Source organism: Triticum aestivum, chromosome 2D (genome assembly GCF_018294505.1).
Source record: "Triticum aestivum cultivar Chinese Spring chromosome 2D, IWGSC CS RefSeq v2.1, whole genome shotgun sequence".
NCBI classification, from domain to species: domain Eukaryota; kingdom Viridiplantae; phylum Streptophyta; class Magnoliopsida; order Poales; family Poaceae; genus Triticum; species Triticum aestivum.
Genome location: NC_057799.1, coordinates 626,473,396 through 626,483,535, shown reverse-complemented (window position 1 = coordinate 626,483,535; position 10,140 = coordinate 626,473,396). Strand labels below are relative to the sequence as shown.

General features: G+C 44.3%; 1 protein-coding gene across 3 annotated transcripts; it reads left to right on the top strand.

Annotated features, from left to right (window-relative positions):
* Nucleotides 1-381: 381 nt before the first annotated feature.
* On the top strand, nucleotides 382-3,670 carry LOC123055116 (uncharacterized). 3 transcript variants are annotated; one of them, XM_044479052.1, is made up of 7 exons: nucleotides 383-742; nucleotides 882-1,300; nucleotides 2,083-2,263; nucleotides 2,357-2,576; nucleotides 2,915-3,051; nucleotides 3,147-3,167; nucleotides 3,291-3,670. In XM_044479052.1, exons 2-7 carry the CDS (start codon nucleotides 1,086-1,088, stop codon nucleotides 3,300-3,302), a joined length of 786 nt encoding a protein of 261 aa, XP_044334987.1. In that variant the 5' UTR covers nucleotides 383-742; nucleotides 882-1,085; the 3' UTR covers nucleotides 3,303-3,670. The 3 variants fall into 3 exon arrangements, with proteins under 3 accessions (XP_044334988.1, XP_044334987.1, XP_044334989.1); XM_044479054.1 differs by having other exon boundaries at nucleotides 1,925-2,263; XM_044479053.1 differs by lacking the exon at nucleotides 3,147-3,167 and having other exon boundaries at nucleotides 382-742.
* The last annotated feature ends 6,470 nt before the right edge of the window (nucleotides 3,671-10,140 follow it).

Below are 10,140 nucleotides of genomic sequence, written 5' to 3'. Positions count from 1 at the left end.
ATTTTAAAATTCGTGATTTTTTAAAAATCATAAGTAAACAATAGCCGTTTCTTCTAAAAAACAAAGATTGAGTGATTTGTGTCAAGAAAAAAACAAAGATCGAGTGATGAGAAGAAAAAAAATCGAGCGAGCACGAAGTGATATTTGGGCCGGGAGGAGACGCGCGGCTGAAGAAGGGCCTGACTCGTGTCTCCGTTCTTTTATATATTTTACTCAGGGAGTGTTTGGTTCAGGGACTTTTTAGTCCCAGAGACTAGAAAAAGTCCCTAAAATGTCCCTAGAAACCAAACGGGAGGGACTTTTTTATAAGGACTAAAAAAAGACTCTACTAGAGAGTTTTTTTTATTAGTCCCTAGACTAGAAAAAGTCGTAAAGAGTTCTGAACCAAACACCCCAATCTCAATCTGAGACCTCTCAAAAGAAAAAATTCTCAATCTGAGAGGATTATCCCCAATCGAAACCCTAGTCGTCTTCCTCCGGCGGCCGCTCTCATGGCGTCCAAGGCGCTTCTTCCTCGGGAGTGCCTCCCCCGGCGCAGTCCCCGCGGCGGCTTGGAGCCGATTACAGTCTACGTCCGCGTCGACGAGGAGGGGAACTATGACCCGAGGTACATCTCCGCCAAAGTTGGGCGAGTGTTCCGAGATCTCCAGGATCTTAAACAAGCAGTCCGTACATTCTACACCAGCCTCTACATCGCCCGTCACCTCCTAAAGAGGCCTCTGGCTCCGCCGCCGTCTCCGACGTGTGTACCTCTCCCTCTCGAATCTTATCTTCTACTTATTCCAGTTTATTACTGTACTAGTGTATTTCATTTCACTGATCGATCAACGGAAATTCCAATTTATTTTGATTGCTTTTCCTGCCGCGACGACGTATTCCAGTTCGAGTTCGTGGTGGAACCTGCAGCAGATGTGTCGTCCCTCAAGGCTAGTACATCATTGGAGGAGAAATCGTCCGGTTCCGACAAGGTTCCTGATGAGAAGCCTGCAGAGGTGTCTTCCCTCAAGGACTCGCTCAAGGCTACAACATTGGAGGAGAAATTGTCTTCCTCTTCCTCTGGGCAGCAGCCGGATCAGGACACGGTTATGGCCTCAACACCATCAGGGAACTGCCTTGCCTCACCTTCTGGACCAGGCATTTGGCAACGAGAACGACAGGACTGGGGTTTCGGATATTACATCAGGCTTGATCTTAAGGGATCTTTCCACACATATCCGAATGCAGGCGGGCCGTTTAAGAGCTTAGAGGAAGTCGATAAGGCTATGGATCGCTATTTTCATCAACACCGGGATCCAAAGCTGTAAATCTCCTCAACTCAATTCTGGATGAATGTTCATCGCTCTTACCATAGTGCATATCTGCTATTGACTCATTATGTCGAAATTAATAACAAATGACTTTTCAAGCTGGATTCCTCTGATAACCTGACAATTTGATTGTAGGAAACACAACTAGTATACAATGATGATTTGTAGTATATCCCTGTTTTGATGGCACCAAAAGTTAGTGGTATACTTTTGTAAATTTATTTGCGAGACAGTTGTTTAAATAGTGTATGTATGTATGTATGTATGTATGTATGTATGTATGTATGTATGTATGTAAAAATCATAGAAATAGCTGAAACTAATATAGTACTCCCTCACTCTGGAAATACTTGTCCGAGGAATGGATGTATCTAGATGTATTTTAGTTTTAAATACATCCATTTGTATCCATTTCCACGACAAGTATTTCCGGACGGAGGGAGTATCACACACCTCTATTTCTGTCAATCAATGGTGATAGCCAGAAAGTTCAGCTCTGTTAGTTAACTAGGCCAAACAGTTTGCAACCTTGAAATCAAAAAAGGGATAGCTTTTTCTCTAGGAGTAACGCTCCGAGAACTTATACACATGTGAACAATCCTGGTTTTTTTTTTCAGGTCTTGTTCTTGTTGCTCACCAGTCTGCAACATTCTGTCCAAACTAGTGCATCGTAGTCCTACTGATAACATTAACTTTTGTACAGTATAACTTACTATTGTCCACTTCTGAGAAAGTGCAAGCTACTAACCATATACAATGCTCTGATCTAAATTAGGCTAATGAATAAAGGTGGGGTTCCGTCACGAGAGATTTCTATAGAAAAAGCTCGTTATTGGCCTGATGGCAGAAGGAAGAAGCTTTCCAGATCCTATATCATCAAGCAGTTCCATAATCAAATGCGCCGATTACTTCAAGCTTTGGTGGACAAGCATAATGAGGATCACAGCCTTTCGGGGGTTTGCTATCTCTCCTCTCTCTCTCTCTCTCTCTTTCTCTCATTGTTTTATCCATGCAATAGTTGTTGATCAGACCCATGCTTCTTACGATAGGATCTTGCATATGAACTCAAAGATGTTTTGCACGCCACAACAATTTGTGAGGGGCGTACTACATGCTACTATCATCTCAATTTCACGGTGACTAAAGGAGCTGGTGATTCTAACTCTGGCATTGAAAACCTTTTCTTTGCGGAAGTCAAATGTGTGCTACAAGGAAAAGAAGAGGAATTTTCGGTCACCTGTTTCTGCCCGGTTGAATCTACCGATAATGGTACATTCTACCCTTTTCTTAGATTTTGAGTATTGATGAAATGCATTTTGTGGTTGGCACCAACTTGAGATTATCTGTTACATATAGCCATAAATGTGTTTCTGACTACAGCACTTGATCTTTAGTTTTGTGAGTTGTTAGTTTGCCCCTTGCTTAGATCCGTGAGCTTTAGATTTGTGAACATTTTCAAACTGGTTCATGCATGGCCATGACTGATGTGTACAAAGAAAATCTTTTACTTTCAGTACTTAAAATAGTCAGCAATTATGATGTAGTATTGGTGCCTGGTTGGTTACCTTGCAGTTAACTCTTTTCTTGTGTTTTTTGTTAATATAAAGGATACTGCTATGGTTGTACCATGCATAGGGATGTCAATATGAAGCACCCCATCAGTGCCGATGCATACCTTGCCGGTCAGGTGAAGGCGGGATATTATTGTTATGAAGGCTGCAGCAGCGACTCAGACGACGAAAATGTATGAACGATACCATCTTTAACCTTTTTGCTGAGCCTTGTACCATTCTTGTTGCTTTGCTGTTAACTATACACGTGTTTCACCCCCTTTTGCAGATGGAAGCTAAGAAAGAAAAGGTAAGCTATATTTGGACGGTAATGCCATTTCTTTGGCACTGTGGCGTTAATTAGTACAACTAACACAATGCTGCTGGTTACTTGGTTGGTTGTAAATTGTTTCTCCTGTATTTATTTCTGTAGGACGGTTGCTGATAGAACGTGTAGGAAGATGTTGACGGCGGCCTCCAACTATGAGGGCTTTTGATGCCGACAACATGACTTTTGACGACGCCGGCGACTAAGAGGCCAGAGGGCAGGCAAGCCAACATGGAAGGGGACAAGTGGCCGGGTCCAACAAGTTCAAGACCCAAGCAGCTTTGCTGGCTCTTTACTTCTGTTGGCTTAGTCGACGGGTTGACTATCTTGTAAGCTTGGTTGTAGTGAATGTTGCGCCTGCTTACCGTAAATAAGTATAGATTGTATGTTAAGTATGTTAAGTATGCAGTACTATGTTAAGTATGCAATACTTCTATACATGACTAAATAATCATAGATTATTGTTGACTTTGCATACTTCTACATGACTAAAGAATTTTCCACTCCTAAGCACGCTTAATCAATCATAGTGATGCCCCTGCATTTCTACCATGCCGTCGCTGAAGTAGGCGCATGTTGTGGCATTCACCAACGCTGGCGGGCACACCAGCTGGTGAACGGGAGGCTCTCAAGCGACATGATGGAGGAACCTTTTGCAGGGCCCATAGCGCGTCGGGCCTTCTCCGCAGCAGCGACAGCATGCTTCGGACTCTCGGGGACTAAGAAAATGGCCACTGTCGGGCCCTCTGCTCCAGCATCTTATTCATCTATACGTTCTAAGCAATTTTGTAGTTGAAATCTCTATAATGCAAGCAATTATTAGTCTTGTTTTGAATACAAGTTTCTTTTAACTATTCAAGTTATCATCCCTGCAACTATTCAAGTTTGATCAATAAGGCCTGAGGGATGGTTAAAAGAACCAACAGGCAATTTACAGGGATTTAGACACGGGTTCGGCTGGACCACCAATTGAAAGTCGGGGATACCATTGTCCTTCTAAACATTCAACCACAGGTTTCTCGCATTTTTTAGGATTTATTTCAGGATTTTCGACGATGCGCGTTTAGTTGGAGGAGACGTTTTCGTCGACTACGACGTGCCTATGGTGATTTCGTAAATCTCAAGATGATATGCCAACTCAGTCTTTCGGAGGTGCTCATAAGGATATGATGTGCATGTATGCGGTCATAGAATGAGTGTATGTGTGTATATATGAACGCTTACTAATGTACTGTATTAAAAAAAAGTACGGGCCAAGGGGTGTTTAGTTAGGAGAAATTAGTTATTTAGGCTAATAAAGATGATATGGCTTAGCAGTCTGTTTCTTTCGGTGATAATATATGTCTCATTTATATCATAAAGATCATAATACAAACCATGTGAAAAGACATCAGATCGCCAGACTTTGCACAATGAAACACTAACCAAGAAAGAAAATTACAATCAAGACCGAAGAATCCCCGAGCTTGACACTAACGCCCGCCGCGAGCCTCTAGTACCACCAAAGGAAAAACTAATGGATCACCTCCTCGCCCGAGTTCGACGCGGCTCCATCGCTGATATGCAACTTTGTGGACCTCTAAAGTGGCTCGCCAAAGGTGAAACTATTGTCGTTGAACGAATCAGACCGAGATTACACCCCGAACACGCTATCAAACTCTAGATCTAGCACCCCTGCACGACTAAGACGTCGGAGCGGGAAACCATACTGGCAAGCCACCAACAACAAACCCAACACACAATCCGTCTTTCAAATGTCGTTCATGCAGACCACAATCTGCATGAACGCCGTCGCAACAGCGGAGCCCGAGGACACAAGTCCGCCACAAGGATGCTGCCGCCACCACGACATCCCCGTTCCCAAATCCATCAACGACCATAGAGCTGATCGCCTTGTTGAGGGAGAAATATGAGCTTTTTATTGAGCATCGCCGCCGCCGCCGCTGAAGCCAAGACGTCGAACGACTCAAAACCTAAAGTACTAGGGCCCTAAAACCTAAAGCTACCTGGTCCGCACGCGTGACATCCGGCGACCCCCCTCACTACTGACGATCAAGAGGCCGTCAGTGGAGGGGAGCCACAGGGGGACGGCGCCAAAAGATTGGAAAGTGTTTCAGGCGTAGGGGCATTCAACTTAGCAGCGCGTACAAACGAAGAAGGGGTGGTCTAGCATTTTCTTTACGCGGTACAGACGTAGACGCTCATACATACGCACGTACGCTCAACCCTATGAATGCACACACACATCCTATCCCGATGAGCATCCCCGAAAGACTAAGCCGACACATCATTTTGAGGTTGACAAAGTCGCCACAGACGCCTTCGTAGTCGAACGAATGTCTCCTCCCACTGAACGCACATTGCCGAAATGCCTGAAATAAATTCGGAAAAATATGAGCACCGGTATCAAGTCGGCGGGGAATACCACTGTACTCCTAACCATCCAACTATATATTGGCTTGCTAAGTCTAGCATTTTTGCTCTAGGTGTATCCGTCCTAATCCTGCACCCAATCCTGCACCCGTAACACCATAGTTTTAAAAATCCAACCAGACCGGCGGTTGGACCAGAAATAATCAGAACCGGCCCTCCCATCGGGTTTTTAAGCTCCATGGACCTTCTGCAACTAGGCCGGTGAAACCCAAACGAACCGGATGGGTTTTTGTCAAACCGGAAATAAATCCGGGCTGGTGAACCGGAAAAACGTTTTCTGAGAAATAATAAGTGGTACTCGAACCTAGGCCACTACGGTGCCAGTGTGATTTATGGAATCCGGGTGTTTCATTTCAAAAAAAGAAAAGGTGGTGGGTTGTATCTAACATTGGCCCCATAACCACTACGGTTGAGCTTCTTTGTTGTCTTGTTGAAGGAAATCTTTCATTTGACCAGTCTTTAGTACTATATTTACATGTATTAATAATTATTTATGATAAAAAATGCAGATGAACCGGTAAACCCGCTATCCGAGCGGTACAAACCTGAGCCAACAGGCTCACCAGTTCGATTGCCAATCCAATTTTTTAAACGAGTCTAACGCAAGATCTGACGGCCGAAATGAGACTCAGGGCGTGAGAGGACTTCGTTTAGGCTCAGTTTTACTATCCTAAATAAATGCTTAACACATGAGAACTCGGCTGCGTGCGCACTTTCTATTCTCCCCAGTCTATGAATAAATTCACAATATTTTTTAAATCCGTGAAATATTTTCCAATCTCGTGATTTTTTAAATCTGTGGACTTTCTAAAACTCTCAAACATTCATAAAATCTGTGAATTCTATATCAAATATGCGAACATTTTCCAAATATGCAAACATTTTCTAAATACATGAACATTTTTTTAAAATTTGCAGAAGAAATTGAGTTAAACATTTTTTTAAACCCGTAAACATTTATGAAATCGTGATTGTTTCAAATCCATAAGAGAACAATGCGTTTCTTCTAAAAATGATAGTGTGAGAAAAAAATCAAGCGAGCGAGCGACGAACCAAAACACTTTGTGGTGCTTTTTCTTAAAAAAAGAACACTTTGTGGTGCTCAATTTTTTTCACTCCAACCAGTTTTGGTGCCCTTTTTTTCTTGGAGAAGTGCTACGTTTATATTACTAACATCAGTAGATTACAAGAAGCAAAGAAAATTTACAGAAAAAAATTCAGTAGTTTATATGGCAAATCTTAGGAGAAATCCAAAGAGACTGCACACCAAGTGAAATTACAAGAAGCAAAGAAAATTTACAGAAAAAAAATTCTTCCTGGCCCTTGCAACCACCAACAAAACGACCACAATTTTCAGCCACTGCCGTCGCCGAAGCGTCTGTCGGAAAAGAGAAGAAACAGTCTCCATCAAGCCAAGATCCAAGAGAAAGCCATAGCAGCAAAACTGCGTTGTGAGCCTCTGAATAGGCGTTGCCGTAAACGGCGCCACACTTGTCGTTGTGGGTTGTCGGCTCGAGCAAATCTCCACTCCACCTGGATCATGATTCTGAAGTCTTCATGCGGCAACGCTGCCGAGGGGCTCGAGAACCGGCAACCATCTTCCACCTTCGAAGAAACTCTAGGTGCACCATACCTTGGGTGAGACCGCCGCCGCAACACCAGCCACCTCCAACACCAATACTTTTGGATTCGCGACAGCGCAGGAGGAACAGCTGATGTGACATGGATGAAGCCAAAAAACAGGACCCTTGGCAAGACTTCCACCGCCGTCTTGAAGGCCTTGCCTGGACACACATCCGCGACTCCTCGACACCGTCGTAGAACGCCGCCAAGGTGGTGGTCCGGAAACTTTTATTCCTGACGAAGACGTCGGCACCGATAGAGCGACGTCGTCTGAACAAACTAAACCTAGACAAACAGGAGCCAAGGAACCGGGGCTCCCCAACCCAGCTGCGAGCGGAGGGAAGGGGAGCCGGCGGCTGTGTGCGGCCTAGGAAGCGGAACTGCTCTCCTTGCGTATCGCCTATTCGCCTGGAGATCGAGAGAAAGAGGAAGCGGCTTTACGATTGCTATATTGAGAATTTGAGATGCTCTCAGGAAAAGAAAACTCCGTCTTATCCCCAGTCGGAATCGTCAAACCCTAATCGTCTTCCCCACGTCGAATTATGGCGGCCGCTGTGATGGCGCCCAAGGTTCTTCCTCGGGAGTGCCTCCCTCGGCGCAGTCCCACCGGCGGCTCTGAGCCGATCACAGTCTATGTACGTGTCGATGGGGACGGGAACTACCTCCTCAGGCATCTGTACCGGGCGGGCGTGCCGAGACCTCGAGGATCTTAAAGACGCAGTCCGTGCGTTCTACACCGGCAAGTACATCTCCGCGCATCGCCGGAACAGGCCTCTGGCTCCGCCGCCGTCTCAAACGTGTGTATATCCACCACCATCTCCCCCTCTCGATCTTCTACCCAGTTTATTATATAACTGATCGATCAATGGGAATTTTGGTTGCTTTCCCAGAGACAACATATTCCAGTACGAGTTCGTGGTGGATAGGCCTACACCACCTGCCGAACCTGCTGCAGATGTGTCTTCCCTCAAGGAGTCGCTCAAGGCCACAACATTGGAGGAGAAATCGTTTTCCTCTTGTTCCGACACTGTTATGGCCGCCTCGCCACCACCTCCTGGGTCACGCATTTGGCAACGAGAACGACATGGCTGGGGGTTCGGATATTACATCAGGGTTGATCTTGGGGGATCTTTCCACACGTATCCTTATGCCGGTGGGCCGTTTCAGAGCTTAGAGGAAGTTGACAAGGCTATGGATTGCTATTTTCATCAACATCGGGATCCAAAACTGTACATTTTCTCACCTCAATTCTAGATGAATGTTCTGTTCTTGTTCTGGTTGCTTGCTTCTGTGCAGACTAGTGCACGGTAGTCCTACTGATAAGATTATTTTTTGCACGGTATAACTTCTAGTTGTCCACTTTTGAGAAAGTACAAGGTACTGACCATATACAATATGCTCCGATCTAAATTAGGTTAATGAATCAAGGTGGGGTTCCTTCACTAGAGGTTTCTATAGAAAAAGCTCTTTATTGGCCTGATGGCAGAAGGAAGAAGCGTTCAAGATCGTATATGATCCAGCAAGTTCATAATCGAATGTGCCGATTACTTCAAGCTTTGGTGGACAAGCATAATGAGGATCATAGTCTTTTGGGGGTGCTCTCTCTCTCTCTCTCTCTCTCTCTCTCTCTCTCTCTCTCTGTGCGCGCGCGCGCGCGCGTGTCTGTGTCTCTCTCTCTCTCTCATTGTTTTATCCATGCAATAGTTGTTGATCTGACCCATGCTTTTTAAGATAGGATCTTGCATATGAACTTAAAGATGTTGTGCACTGCAAAACAATTTGTTAGACGCGTACAAACTACTATCATCTCAATTTCACTATGACCAAAGGAGCTGGTGATTCTTACGGTGGCAATGAAAACCTTTTCTTTGCGGAAGTCAAATGTGTGCGACAAGGAAAAGAAGAGGAAATGTTGGTCAGCTGTTTCCGCGTGGTTGAATCTACCGATAATGGTGTACAATCTACCCTTTTCTTAGTTTTGACTTTTGAGTATATTGCTGAAATGCATTTTGTGGGTGTGGCACCAACTTGAGCTTATCTGTTACATATAACTATAAATGTGTTTCTGGCTGTAGTACTTAATCTTTAGTGTCGTTAGTTGTTAGTTTGCCCCTTGCTTACATCCGTGAGCTTTACATTCGTAAACATTTTCAAACTGCTGGTTCATGCACGGCCATGGCTGTTGTGTACAAAGAAAATATTTTACCTTCAGTACTCAAAATAGTCAGCAATTATGATGTCATAATATTGTTGCCTGGTTGGTTACCTTGCAGTTACTCTTTTCTTGTGTTTGTTAATAAAGGACACTGCTATGGTTGTACTCCCTCCGTCCCAAAATTCTTGTCTTAGATTTATGTAGATACGGATGAATCTAATACTAAAACATGACTTGATACATCCGTATGTAGACAAATCTAAGACAAGAATTTTGGGACGGAGGGAGTACCAAGGATGGGGATGTCAATATGAAGCACCCCAACAGTGCTGGTGAATACCTTGCCGGTCACTTGAAGGTGGGTTCATCCTTTGGACATTGTTATGTAGGCTGGAGCAGCGACTCGGACGACGAAGATGTATGAACGATACGATGGTTAATTTTTTGCCTAGCCTTTAACATTCTTGTTGCTTTGCTGTTAACTATACACGTTTCACCCTCTTTTGCAGATGGAAACTAAGAAAGAAAAGATAAGATATAGTTTGACGGTAATGGCATTTCTTTGGAACTATGACGTTAGTTGGACCAACACAAATGCTACGTGGTTGGTTGTAAATGGTTTCTTGTGTATTTATTTCTTTAGGGCGTTGCTGATCCAAAGTGTATGAAGATGTTCACGCTGCCTCCGAGTGCTTTCGACGACGACGATAACTAAAGAGACCAGAGGGGCAGGCAAGCCAACCC